This window comes from Saitoella complicata, assembly GCF_001661265.1.
Source record: "Saitoella complicata NRRL Y-17804 unplaced genomic scaffold SAICOscaffold_13, whole genome shotgun sequence".
Taxonomy (NCBI): domain Eukaryota; kingdom Fungi; phylum Ascomycota; class Saitoellomycetes; order Saitoellales; family Saitoellaceae; genus Saitoella; species Saitoella complicata.
The window spans coordinates 191,192-203,734 of NW_017567004.1; the positions used below are offsets into that span (position 1 = coordinate 191,192).

Below are 12,543 nucleotides of genomic sequence, written 5' to 3' on the forward strand. Positions count from 1 at the left end.
AGTGCGGTGCCGGGGCGAGTGCGAGTGCGAGAAAGCGGCCTGAACGCGATCAAGCTGAAACTGGCGACGTGTGACAAAGAGAGCCGAATGAGCACAAACACGTCAGACGTCAGACGTGCAAGTTGCTGCAGATAGATGGAAGAGAGAGTGAAGGGGTACCGGTAGGGGGGGGCCAGTCGGGCGAGGTGACGGGCTGTGCGCAGTTCTTGGCCGGGGTACACCTGGGCAGCACACGTTTCCGGGTTAGGCGCATTGGGGAGACGCGACGAGAAGAATTCCATGCGCGTTGACCCCTGCCACGCGAGACAGCTATGTGCTCTGGGCAGTCGGTGAGTACATGATCGAAAGCTGTTCTATTACGCTCCACCGACCTTCTACACGGGGCATCGCACGCATCCACTCCAGTCTGTCGGAAGTTGCGCTGTACCCGGGGAGCTGAATCCCTCGGGGCCAGGAAGGTCCAAGCCCCCGCAATCCACCATTGCACGCTAGCCTAGACGTAATTGGAAATCAACCGCAACTGCTACCCCTTACCCTCGAACGTCTATAAGAACCTCCCGTCTCCCACTCCCCGTCCGATTCCCCACTTTGCAGTCCTCCCTTCAGTGAAACAACTCAACCGTCCGAAACCTCGGGCGATTAGTCAAAACGTTCTCCAACAGCCTCTACAGCTCGCACAACCAACACCGGGGAAGTGCTCGCGTCACAGCCCCTGAAGCTCCGAAAACAAAGTAAATCAATTCAATCAAGAATTTCATTTACTTGCACATCTCTCAACATGGCTCCTCACGGTCTCACTGAGTCCGCTCCCGCTTCTGCTTCTGCTCCTTCCTCCGGTGTTGGTTCTGCTCCTCGCGGATCTTGCGTCAAGGTTGTCTCTGACACTTGCTCTTACGAACCTGATCACATTTTGTCGTCCTACACTTACGAGAACGGTACGTTTGTCCATTTAACATGCATTTATCTGGGATAAATGCTGATTTTGGCCGCATACAGCCCGCGTCGAAACCACCGACGATGGCGAGTTCGTCGTCCACCCCACCAAGTCCGCTTTCACCTTCAAGACCTCCACCGAGGTTCCCAAGACTGGTCTCATGATCGTCGGCTGGGGTGGTAACAACGGTTCCACCTTGACCGCGACCATCGCCGCCAACAAGAATAACGTTACCTGGTCTACCCGCCGCGGTCTCCAAAAGTCCAACTACTACGGCTCTGTCACTCAGTCTTCCACCGTCAAGCTCGGTATCGATGCTAAGGGTAGGGATGTTTACGCTCCTTTCGGTCGCGTTTTGCCCATGGTTCACCCTAACGACCTCGTCTTGGGTGGATGGGACATTAACGATGCCAACATTGGCGACGCTATGGAGCGCTCCAAGGTCCTCGACTACGATCTTCAGCAGAAGGTCAAGGAGGAGCTCAAGGCGTACAAGCCCCTCCCCTCCATCTACTACCCCGACTTCATCGCCGCCAACCAGGGTGAGCGTGCCAACAACTTGAAGCAGGGTATGGACAAGTGGCAGCACGTCCTCGAGATCCAGAAGGACATCCGCGAGTTCAAGGAGAAGAATGGATTGGACAAAGTTTTCGTTATGTGGTCTGCCAACACGGAGCGTTACGCTGAGATCATTCCCGGCGTCAACGACACTGCTGACAACCTCCTCAAGTCTATCAAGGAGTCTCACTCCGAGGTTGCTCCTTCTACTGTCTTCGCTGTTGCCTGTATCTTGATGGGTGTTGTCTTCATCAACGGTGCTCCCCAGAACACCTTTGTCCCCGGTGCCCTCGAGCTCGCTGAGCGTGAGAAGGTCTTCATCGGTGGTGACGACTTCAAGTCCGGTCAGACCAAGATCAAGTCCGTCCTCGCCCAGTTCCTCGTCGACGCCGGTATCAAGCCCCTCTCCATCGTCTCCTACAACCACCTCGGTAACAACGACGGCTACAACCTCTCCGCCCCCCAGCAGTTCCGCTCCAAGGAGATCTCCAAGTCTTCGGTTGTTGACGACGTCATTGCCTCCAACCAGATCTTGTTCAACAAGGAGGTCGGAGACAAGGTCGATCACTGTATCGTGATCAAGTACGTCCCTGCCGTCGGTGACAACAAAGTCGCCATGGACGAGTACCACTCAGAACTCATGATGGGCGGACGTAACAACATCGCCATCCACACCGTCTGCGAGGACTCCATCCTCGCTGCTCCCCTCATCATCGACCTTGTCGTTGTCGCTGAACTCTTTGGCCGTGTTCAGTTCAAGAGGGAAGGAAGTGATGAGTGGGAGGGTTTCCACTCTGTGTTGAGTGTGTTGAGTTACTGGTTGAAGGCGCCTATCCACCGCAGGGGTGAGGAGCCGATCAACGGATTGAACAAGCAGAGGATGGCATTGGAGAACTTGTTCCGTGCGTTCCTTGGTATGGGGCCGAACAACGAGATGAGGCTTGAGTCTCGTATGGCTTAAGTGGTCGTCTCCATGGTCTCTACGGAGTATGTGTAGATAGGATAGGGGATGGAAGAATGAAGTGTGGTTTTGGGTATGGGTTTGCTTTTTAGATTTTTCCGGGGCTTCATGTTCCGAGGTTGATGTTCAACCGTTGTGGTTTGACGGTTGAGCTCGACTCTTTGAATAAATATGTTTCGTATTAAAGTTTGTTCCCATTCCGCTTTGAGCTCAGTTCAAGTCAACGTTTCGTGCACTAAGCTGAATGCGGCAGCTTTGAACGCGATCGCGGTTCTACGCCTGGAAATCGACGTTACAGGCACATTTGACCGCATCCTAAGTACGCGACTTATACGACCCATCGATCACCCTTCTCCCTTCCTCAACGCATTCGACGCATCGCCAAGTATCTCATAAACCAGACCGCAACGCATCCCACATCTCGTATCTCACATTTCACAACACCTTCACAAATGTCCAACCGCTCCCGCGCCCGCCAATCTCTAGGCGGTGACAACACCGAAGAAGCGAGCATCTGGTCCAACACCCTTCGCGATCTTCGCCGTTTACCGGATATCCGTGCGAGATCAGAGCGATGCGCGATGGAGGCGAACAAGGGGTGGGTACGCGTCGAGAAGGGCGGAGAAGGGATGGCGGAGTATGTTGAGGAGTTGGGGAGGACGTGTAAGGATGGAGCTGATGCGACGAGGTTGGAGCAGAGGTACGTACTACAATAAGTGTACGAGGGCGGTATAAGAGGAGGAGGCTAATCTGGAGGGGGTGTTTAGGACACTTGAAGAGGCGAGACAGAGTTTGGAGATCTTGATTGCGTTACGGCAGGCGACGGAATCTGCCGGCGTCCAAGAGCTTAAGCGGAAGAAGAGGAAGGTCGATGAAGTCGTTTCATCGGACTCTCCTATGTCGAAGAAGAAAGCAAAGAGGTATGAGGCTGAGTATCATCATTGCTTTCCAGCTGTTGACAAATCTCCCTTGTATAGTCAACCAGAAGCACAGATTACTGTTGGATCACAGGTCGCGTTCAAGCCGAAGGGTACTTCGGATTGGATTCAGTGTAATGTTATACGACTGTTGGGTGAAGGATCAAAAGCGAAAGTCGATGTTCAGGATCCAGAGCCTGATGACAATAACACCCTACAGTACGTCTCCCCCCATTTTCCCTCCTCCCCTATCATCTCTAACAAAACTTCCCATAGCACCTTCCGCACAACCGTCTCAAGCCTTATTTTCGTGCCCCCAACCTCCGACGGCCTCGCACCCTTCCCGAACGGAACGATGGTCCTTGCACGCTACCCTGAAACAACGACATTCTATAAAGCGGAGGTCACGGGGATGAAGAGGGACGGGAGTTGTAAGTTGAAGTTTGAGGGGGAGGAGGAGGTTGGGAAGGAGACGGAGGTGGAGAGGAGGTTAGTTTTGGAGATGCCGAAGGAGAAATAGGGTTTGGGGTTAGAGAGTGGGGTTTTGGGAAAGGGAATTGATATTGGAGTCTGGAGCTTTTGGGTGGTCCTTTTGTGAGAATATTTGGTAATGAACCTGGTAGACTAGGAATAATACGGACGTACTTATACTTGTTCATAGTAAGCGCAGCAGTTCGGTGCCTTACAATAGTCAAGATCATGAGGCAGTAGACCTGGGACTCAATCTACCCTTTTGAAAGACGGCGTGGGCCTCACCCAGTATGCCTCATTTTTCCCACGCATACCATGGTCTGCTATTGCAGTGCGGGCAATAGTACATCTATCCAAACCCTTTGATGCCAGACTCGTGCAATCGTCATTGTGTTTGCGAGTAAGACAGAGCGCACATTCCACGTTTTACACGTAATCCCGATTTCAGATGATTCCTAGGAATATTCGAGCAGCATCGGCCGCACGCTTGGTGGGACCGCGATGCTTTTCGGGGCGCTTACTCAGGACAATTTCTCGGGACGCTTTCGCAGGACACTCTGGCAGGACGTTTTGGCAGGACATTTTGGGCGGGCGCTTTCGACCTGGCAGGACGTTTTGGGAGGGCGCTTTCAACCTGGCAGGACGCTTTGGCAGGACGCTTTGGCAGCAAGCTCTCTCGGGACGCTCTCTCGGAACGCTTTGGCAGGACGTTAAATTGCAGAGGAACGCTCTGGGCGGGGTACTGTACGTTGTTATGTGTGGCCACGAGTATTTACTTGGGCCCCTTCCTATTCTTGGTAGCAGACATTGGAATAACCGTCAACCGTCCTCTTAAGGCTGAATTGTGGAAGACGGACGAAGTAAGGCCCCATTAGCAGCAGAGAGATGCAGAAATATTCATCATAACCTAATTCACCACGAGGCCCGAAAGGGTCCAGAATCGAACCATCCTCCAACATTAACGCCCAAAATATCCTTAGCTATCCTTAGCAGTCCCATCGTCCATATCCTATATCGTACACCTTTCAGATCCGGCCAAATCCTCACTAACGATCATGATTCCGGCACTCCATGTTCCTTCTCATCACGCTTCTCATTCCTATCATCCTCCACAACAACCTTCCCAACAATCTCCCTCGTATTCTCCTTGACCAGGAAATAATCCACACCAACCATCCCGATCTCCTTCTTCCTCGCTTCCCCAAGCTGAACTTTCTCCATCTCATCAGCAGTGGCTTCAACGATCTCCAACCCCTCCATATCGAGTGTTAGAGGTGTCATCACTCCCGTCCCACCTGGACTTGCTAGAGGTAGGAGATCAGGACTTAGTGGTAGTCCACTTAGTTTCGAGAGGTGTTTTAGTTGGAGCTTTTGTCGTTCTCGAGTCTTGCTGGGTAAGCTATTCCGCCGGCGGGCGTTCGCGGCAGCGTCACCGCCCTTCGCCAAGTTCAGGTTTTGGTTGAGTTTGTTCAGCGTGACGACTGACCGGCTGATACTCAGGGTTGGAATATGTTCCTCTGCAGACACATCTATCGACCTCAACGACAGCGCAGGTGAGGTACCACGACTTGAGGCGGGTCCGGGAGTGACAGACCGTCGGCGGTGGTGGGTGTGGAAGAGGGGTGATTGCCGTGGAGAAAGAAGCGGCGAGGTCGTGGAGGGGCCTAGACGTGGTGAGAGTATGACTGGACTTGCTGACATGGTGTGATTCCTCGAGGAGGGTCAGAAATGTAACGTTGATATGATCTGGGGTACCCTTCGCGTATTGGTGTTGGTGGCTGCCGACCGCGGAGCGAAGTCTGGGATGCCGGGGTTCGGCTGGGTGCATCATCGTGCACGTAGCAGTAGTAGTAGTAGTAGTTAGATGTGTTTTATCTTCATTTCAGCTTCATCTGATTCGTCTTTCTCATATCTGTTCGAGGATCCTGGATCTTACGTCATTGGTGTGCAATCACCGTGTCCTCGGAGATTCCACGCTCAGCTGAAGCATAAAAATCACCACCATCCCGCTCCAATTGATTTCCAAAGCATACAATTTCATACCTAAAGCATACCCTCTATTACAATGGCTACTCCGAAGTTCCTTCAGCTCAAGTGCGGCACAAACAAGTCAGTCCTCTCCTCGCAGTATTAATCCTTCTCTTCCCGCTCATATGCTAACATTATGCCAGCTACGAATGGGGCTCAACCGATCCCAACTCCCGCGTCGTGCGCTACGCTGCCGCAACCCCCGGCTTCGAGAAAAAGGACGAACCCTACTCCGAAATGTGGATGGGAACCCACGCAACCCTTCCCTCCCACGATCTCGCCTCCGGCCGTCCCCTCGCCGACCTCCTCGCCGAGAACCCAGAGTTGATGGGCGCGAAAGTCCAACAGGCGTATGAGAGCAAGTTGCCATTCTTGTTCAAAATCATGAGTATTGGCAAGATCTTGCCGTTCCAGGCACACCCGGATAAGGAGTGGGGACAGAAATTGCATATCAAAGATCCGAAGCAGTTTGTTGATCCGAACCATAAGCCTGAGATCGCGATCGCACTCTCCCACTTCGCTGGTTTTAGTGGATTCCGTCCTCTTAAACAGATCATCTCCGTCTTAAAGGCTGCACCAATCTTCGCAGAATTCCCAGGCGCAGAGGCGACGCAGACGTTCATTTCAACCGTCTCCGGTAACGAGGAGTCCGAGGACAAGAAAATTGTACAAGCAAACAAAGCTGCTCTCCGCCAATTTCTACACGCAATTCTCACGCAATCCACTTCCCGTATCGAGGAATATACGAAGAAGCTCTTGGACTACATCGCCTCCCCAACCTCCAGCTTCGGTCCCCACGGTGCTGACCTCCCTGGTCTCCTCAGACTTATTCACACTCAGTACGGCGCTGACCCGGGTTTGTTCTCCGCACCGCTGTTGAACTGTATCTTCCTGAAACCGGGGGAGTATATCTACATCGGGGCTGATGAGCCACATGCGTATATTACGGGGGAGATTGTGGAGTGTATGGCCTCCTCGGACAACGTCGTCAACGCCGGCTTCTGCCCACCTTCTGACCGCAACCCAGATCTCCTCATGGATATCCTGACATTCGAATACCTCCCCAAGGCGGCCTTCAAGCTCGACCCGAAGGCGAAGTACGGGCACTCTTTGCTCTACGACCCCCCCATTGACGAGTTCGCAATCCTCGCTACCTCTCTCGCGCCCGGTCAGACTGAGAACGTCGACCCCATCGCTGGACCCTCGATTATGGTCTTCACGAAGGGGAAGGGAAGGATGAGTGTGGGTGGACAGAGCAAGGACGTGAAGGAGGGTGAGGTGTATTTTGTTACGTATGGGGAGGAGGTGGTGTTGGAGGCTCAGGACGGGGATTATGAGGCTGGGTTGGAGGCGTACAGGTGTTATACTGATTTGAATTAGAAGGGCATGAAAATGAGGAAGGGAGGGGTGTAGGATAGCATGGCTACTATTTGACAGTAACAGAATGCATTTGTATTGTTAGACGTTGCCGTGTTTGCAATTGGAACTCTCAGGCATCGCTGTCCAACCCGAAGCCGACGGGGACGGTTATAGTACCACAAAACCGTCCCGGACACAAAACCGTCCCGGAACAAGCTTCCTGCCGAGTGTCCCGCGAACGCGTTTCCTCGAAAGCAGCATAGATGTTATACCGATTTAAAGAAGAACTTACACGATGAGCGTGAGAAGAAGGTACGTGTAGGGTAGCGTCGACATTGCGTGAAAGTGAGAGAGAATGCATCCATATTGATGTAAGTGGCTTCCTCACTGTGTTTTTTCGGTTGTGCAACCAGCTGGTAGAGTCTTTAGTCCCTTTGAAGTCGTATGGGCCATCAGATATGCTTACTCCCATGTCGTCAAAGACGCCTGCCGAGTTCGCCGGTCCAGGACGTACCGCAGAAAACGTACCGCAGAAAACGTACCGCAGAAACATACCGCTCAGTACCTTTTCCCGACCCCAATCACCGCTCACCATACTTCTCCACCCCCCTCCCTCACCCTCCTCACCGCCTCCCTAAACATCCCCATCGGCTCCCCATCCCCTGCACACCCCTCCATAACCTCCCCCACAACCCTCCTCGCAACCCCTTCATCACCTCCAACATGCCTGCTCACACTCCCCACCGCATCTCTAAAGACACAATCCCTTCTCACCTCCAGGTTTGTGATTTCGCGACATTGGCCTAGCAAGGAGGCACGAACTTCGGTACAGGCTGTGCGGTGAAGCTCGGTGGCGAAGGTGCCAGGGCGGGCGTGGTCGAAGGCGTGGGTTAGTTCGTGGATGAGGGTGGATCGCAGCTCAGACGGCCTAAGTGAGTCGGAGCAGAGGATGATTCTAGCGACTCTGGGTCCGGAGTTGAAATAGCCTTTCAAGCCGGCGGCAGTAGTGTTTGTGCAGGGACGACAGGAGATGCTGTAGAGTGTGTTAGGGAAGAAATGGTGTAAAGCATTAAGAAACGATTTGATCTCTGGATCTCTTTTCGCGAGGTGGTCGAGGAGTTCTGAACAGGCATCTTCTCTCATATTATATTTTCTCGTTCTCACGGTGCGGTTGGTGGGCAGTCTGTTCACCTGCGCGGCCGTACACCCCCCACCTGCATCCAACGCCGAAAAAAGTGCAGCGATAGCATACTCAACCCTCGCCAGCAGTAAATCAGCATTCACTCATAACCAGCAACAATGGGCAAGGATTCCAAGGACAAGAAGGAAAAGAAGGAGAGAAGAAAGTCTGCCGTCGTTGAGGAGGTCGGAGACGTTTCCATGGTTGATGCATCCGGAGACAAGAGCGACAACTACGAGTCGAGGTTGGCTGCTGTGAATGAGATTGCCAAGCCTTTGGCGCCGAAGAAGTTGAACAAGAAGTTGTTGAAGACTGTCAAGAAGGGTATGTCTCTCCCTTTGTCTGATCCTGCCTAAGAGTCGGGGCTAACAATAAGGACAGCTGCCAAAGCCAAGCAGATCAAGCGCGGTGTCAAGGAAGTCGTCAAAGCCCTCCGCAAGCAACAAAAAGGTCTCGTCATCATCGCCGGAGATATCTCCCCCATTGACGTTATCTCCCATATCCCCGTCCTCTGCGAAGATGCGGACGTGCCCTATGTTTTCGTTCCGTCGAAGGAGGATTTGGGTGCTGCGGGTGCGACGAAGAGGCCGACGAGTTGTGTTATGATTGCGCCGGGAAGTGGAAAGAAGAAGGGAGACAAGGAGGGCAAGGAGGAGGATTATTTGGAGTTGTACCAGGAGGTGACCAAGGAGGTTTCTAAGGCCGATGAGTGGTAAACGGAGGTGCTCGGGCTAAATGCCAGTGCAATGATGGAAGAGAAGAAAGGGGCAGGGGAGGAAACAAAAGGAAACAGACGACGAAGGTAGAACACATCTTTTGAGGGACACAGGGATTCCCTCCGGTTCATGGTCATCTTTGGTTTTTTTGATTTTGCTTGGATTGTACTGTGTGTATATGTTATGGATTTAGGGTTTTCGGGATGTTCGAGGAATGGACGTGCCGTTTCCCATCGATACTCTGTTTCATTCTCCAAGGGTTCTTTCATCTTTGCTGTATTGCATCGAGGTGCTTCGATTGCCCAATTGGGATGTCAACGTTACACCCCACCTTGAAAAAGCCAACCCTCTCACTTACATCTCACACAATGTTCACCCTGCGCCAGTCCATACCTCTGCGCCTACCGAAACATGCACAAAAACGAACCCTAATAACAGCCTGCACATCCCTCAACCTCTCCCTCTCCACAGCCCTCTCCACCTCCTTCGATACCTGCTACGAGAAACACAGCCCTGCTGATCCACCCTCTCATCTCGTTTGTCTCATCTCACGGGAGTATTTTCCACTCTCCTCGAATATTGATTTATACGCCTTCGTCCGGGCACACACGTCAGCGGCGATTGAGGACTTGGTGATTGGGGTTGTGGATCGTGTGCCACATATGAAGGGAAATGGAGGACAAGGGGTGGGTGTGTCGATGATGATGGCGAGTAAAGGGGAGCGGGGGAGAGTTGGGGTTAAGAGGATGGAGGAGGATTTGGGGATTAGTGTTGGGAGGTGGCGGAATCAGAGATTGGCGAAGATGTTGGCTAAGGATGCCGATATTGCCGGTGCTGATGCTGGTGCTGGATTCGGAATGGCGGATGGAGGAGGAGCGGCTGAGCAAAAGGGAGAAGAGGAGGTGGATGTGGATGCGGGGGTTGTATTTGCGTTGGGTGATCCGGCGTGGAGTCGTGGAGAGTACCTCCAGAAACGATTCCCGAATGCTACAAAGGCGTGACGACGAACAGTCTTTCCTCAAACGGTGAATGCTAATCTTGGACACATAGATCGGCATCCTACCAACTCCGACACACTTCTTCACCGGTAACCCACAAACTCTTTACCACAACCACAACCTCATCACATCCGGGGGTCTCACTCTCTCCTTTCCTCGCCGCCGCTCTTCGCTGCAGGTGGAGCACCCGACGTTGAAGACGATTGGTAATGAGGTTGAGGTGGAAAAAGCGTTGGGGAATATGATTATTCACGTTAGTCCGACTCGGACGAGTGCGATTACGCATATCTTGTTGCATATTCGGGGGAGAAAGTTTACGACGACGGAAACCAACTTCTTTGCTAGATTGCATAGAGGACAAGGAGAAGAGAGAGAGATGACCCCCTTGGTGAGGATTAGTGCGGGGGATCCGAGTCGGGATAGTGTTAGTTTGGAGAATGAGTGGAAGGTCGATGCCGGAGATAAATTCCAGCTCTTGATTGAGGAAGGAGAGGGTGGTGGGAACTTCCTTGCCTCCACCACACACGAGGAGGGAAAGGTTATGATCGTGGCGGGTGCGTTGGGCGTGGAGAACCAATTGGAGGAGAACACTGGCTCGGAAGAGCTGGTCGTGGAGGGCATCTTTGGGGGGATGTCGGAGAAGGGGTTCATTATTGGGAAGGAAGGCACGGACGAACGCAACTGGATTTGTACTGCGAAGAATAGTGTGATGAATGTCGTTCTATAGAGAAGAGGACTTTGAACAATAAAAGAAGAAATGTTGGAGATCTACAGTTCCCGAGGGTGGTGACGTACAGACGGTGTGCAGGGTCCCGCGCGCGACATCTGGACATGCCAACGAGCAACACCCGCCCGCGGACTTTGGAGAGCGCATACACCCCGTCTCCCCAGCTGGCCTCCAGTGTTTGCATACGGTCGACGGGATGCCAGAGCTCTACGGCCTTCCTGAAGAGGTGCTGGACTTGCTTTCGCAAGCGGACCGCACCTTCGCCGATATCGCAACCGTCATCGAGAAGTACGCCGCGGCCGACGGAGATGTCTTCAGCCTCGCATGCCGGTTCATCACCGTCCTAGAAAACACACCAACGGTATTCCAGTCATGGGTTTTCCTGTCTCTGTTGCTCCCTACAGCTGCTGACATAGATAACTGGAATACAGTCCACCACCAAAATGAACGCATCCTACTTCCTCTACCACGCCTACGCCTCCTACCCCCTCACCATCAACCCTTTCTTGTCGCATTTCGTGAGTGTATGGCAGGCACATCAGGAATATTTGTGTGGAAGAGGGGACCCGGGGGGGATGATGGCGGGGCATGTTGCTGTTGTTGGACGCATTTTGGGGGGAAAAGGACAAGAGGTAGCACCAGGCCTCTAGCTTGCCGTTTCTGGTTCTGTGTTTAGGATAGGACGCTGACATGGTGTTACAGCTGAAAACTAGGACGGCTAAGGAGGTGTTGGGGGATTTGAACGTTTATGCGCCGCCGGAACGGATAGAGGAGAGTATAGTGGGGGCGTTGAGGGAGCAAGGGGTTGAGGAGCCTGCGCCGTTCGTATACAGTCACGGCCATGGAAACGGGAACGACAAAGCAGTAGAGAAAAAACAGACAAGGGCGGAAATGAAGGAGGAGGTGGAGGGTGATGATGGGCCGGATACGGATCCGACGACGGTGGGGAGTGAGGATGAGGTGTATGAGGAGTTATTGACGAAGGCTTCGGAGGAAGCATTATCGAAGAAAGACTCAGAGGTATGTACTTCATGAGACGCCTGCTGAGCGCTGGCTGATGAAGTATATACAGACATTGCTGGACCACTGCCACCTGGCCGCCTGCCACGCCAGTATGATGTTCCCGGACACGATACAGGGATTGTTACAGCACAACCCACAAATCGCACTCCGGGTTCTCACAACATTATTACATACTGAACAGAGGCAGGATACGTTATCTGCAATCGCCCGCCTCCCGACCTCCCTCCCAACCCTCGAAACCCTCAACGCTCTCTTCGCCTCCGACCCCGCCCTCCTCTACACCGACAACCTCCTCCACAACTTCCTCGCGCACACAGCACGACATCTCGAATCACTCGATAAAGGTGAAGAGAGGGCAAGGCGAGTGAGGTTGGTGTGTTTGTTTGTGATGACGTTGGTGAGGGGGGAGGTTATTGGGTTGCAGGAGTATTGGTTAGATCTCTGGGGGGTGTTAAGAGGGAATTTGTGGGTTGAGGAGGCGGCGGTGGTGTTTGGGGAGGTTGGGATGTTTGGGGAGGAGGAAGGGATGGGCGGGTGAGGGAGCGTGGGAGTTCTGAGGTGGATGGCCGGATTGAAGTGCAAACAACATTTCTGTAAGAAGATGGACATTTAAGGAGACGATCTATCATAGCTACAACCCCTCAGACCGTCCATCGGGTTATATGTGAATC

General features: G+C 52.9%; 8 protein-coding genes across 8 annotated transcripts; 6 read left to right on the forward strand and 2 right to left on the reverse strand.

Annotated features, from left to right (window-relative positions):
• Positions 1 to 612: 612 nt before the first annotated feature.
• On the forward strand, positions 613 to 2,545 carry SAICODRAFT_19523 (Myo-inositol-1-phosphate synthase; the record flags this gene model as incomplete). Its single annotated transcript, XM_019166114.1, has 3 exons — positions 613 to 935; positions 997 to 2,442; positions 2,499 to 2,545. The coding sequence occupies exons 1-3, from the start codon at positions 779 to 781 to the stop codon at positions 2,543 to 2,545; spliced, it is 1,650 nt and encodes a 549-aa protein (XP_019023839.1). The 5' UTR covers positions 613 to 778.
• Positions 2,546 to 2,750: 205 nt separating this feature from the next.
• SAICODRAFT_19524 (uncharacterized protein) lies at positions 2,751 to 3,960 on the forward strand. The gene is made up of 4 exons (XM_019166115.1): positions 2,751 to 3,153; positions 3,221 to 3,373; positions 3,431 to 3,589; positions 3,647 to 3,960. The coding sequence occupies exons 1-4, from the start codon at positions 2,906 to 2,908 to the stop codon at positions 3,888 to 3,890; spliced, it is 804 nt and encodes a 267-aa protein (XP_019023840.1). The 5' UTR covers positions 2,751 to 2,905; the 3' UTR covers positions 3,891 to 3,960.
• A 934-nt stretch (positions 3,961 to 4,894) lies between these two features.
• Positions 4,895 to 5,542, reverse strand: SAICODRAFT_7765 (uncharacterized protein; the record flags this gene model as incomplete). Its single annotated transcript, XM_019171073.1, has 1 exon — positions 4,895 to 5,542. The coding sequence occupies one exon, from the start codon at positions 5,540 to 5,542 to the stop codon at positions 4,895 to 4,897; it is 648 nt and encodes a 215-aa protein (XP_019023841.1).
• Positions 5,543 to 5,839: 297 nt separating this feature from the next.
• Positions 5,840 to 7,249, forward strand: SAICODRAFT_93048 (mannose-6-phosphate isomerase, class I; the record flags this gene model as incomplete). Its single annotated transcript, XM_019171849.1, has 2 exons — positions 5,840 to 5,950; positions 6,013 to 7,249. Exons 1-2 carry the CDS (start codon positions 5,907 to 5,909, stop codon positions 7,247 to 7,249), a joined length of 1,281 nt encoding a protein of 426 aa, XP_019023842.1. The 5' UTR covers positions 5,840 to 5,906.
• A 445-nt stretch (positions 7,250 to 7,694) lies between these two features.
• On the reverse strand, positions 7,695 to 8,382 carry SAICODRAFT_30539 (uncharacterized protein). Its single transcript, XM_019167705.1, has one exon. The coding sequence runs from the start codon at positions 8,369 to 8,371 to the stop codon at positions 7,817 to 7,819; it is 555 nt and encodes a 184-aa protein (XP_019023843.1). The 5' UTR covers positions 8,372 to 8,382; the 3' UTR covers positions 7,695 to 7,816.
• A 226-nt stretch (positions 8,383 to 8,608) lies between these two features.
• On the forward strand, positions 8,609 to 9,124 carry SAICODRAFT_57634 (L30e-like protein; the record flags this gene model as incomplete). Its single annotated transcript, XM_019169552.1, has 2 exons — positions 8,609 to 8,732; positions 8,790 to 9,124. 2 exons carry the CDS (start codon positions 8,609 to 8,611, stop codon positions 9,122 to 9,124), a joined length of 459 nt encoding a protein of 152 aa, XP_019023844.1.
• A 102-nt stretch (positions 9,125 to 9,226) lies between these two features.
• SAICODRAFT_126580 (uncharacterized protein) lies at positions 9,227 to 10,900 on the forward strand. The gene is made up of 2 exons (XM_019165394.1): positions 9,227 to 10,119; positions 10,175 to 10,900. Exons 1-2 carry the CDS (start codon positions 9,328 to 9,330, stop codon positions 10,847 to 10,849), a joined length of 1,467 nt encoding a protein of 488 aa, XP_019023845.1. The 5' UTR covers positions 9,227 to 9,327; the 3' UTR covers positions 10,850 to 10,900.
• A 639-nt stretch (positions 10,901 to 11,539) lies between these two features.
• On the forward strand, positions 11,540 to 12,410 carry SAICODRAFT_35403 (uncharacterized protein; the record flags this gene model as incomplete). The annotated part of the gene is made up of 2 exons (XM_019168421.1): positions 11,540 to 11,869; positions 11,922 to 12,410. The coding sequence occupies 2 exons, from the start codon at positions 11,540 to 11,542 to the stop codon at positions 12,408 to 12,410; spliced, it is 819 nt and encodes a 272-aa protein (XP_019023846.1).
• Positions 12,411 to 12,543: the final 133 nt, after the last annotated feature.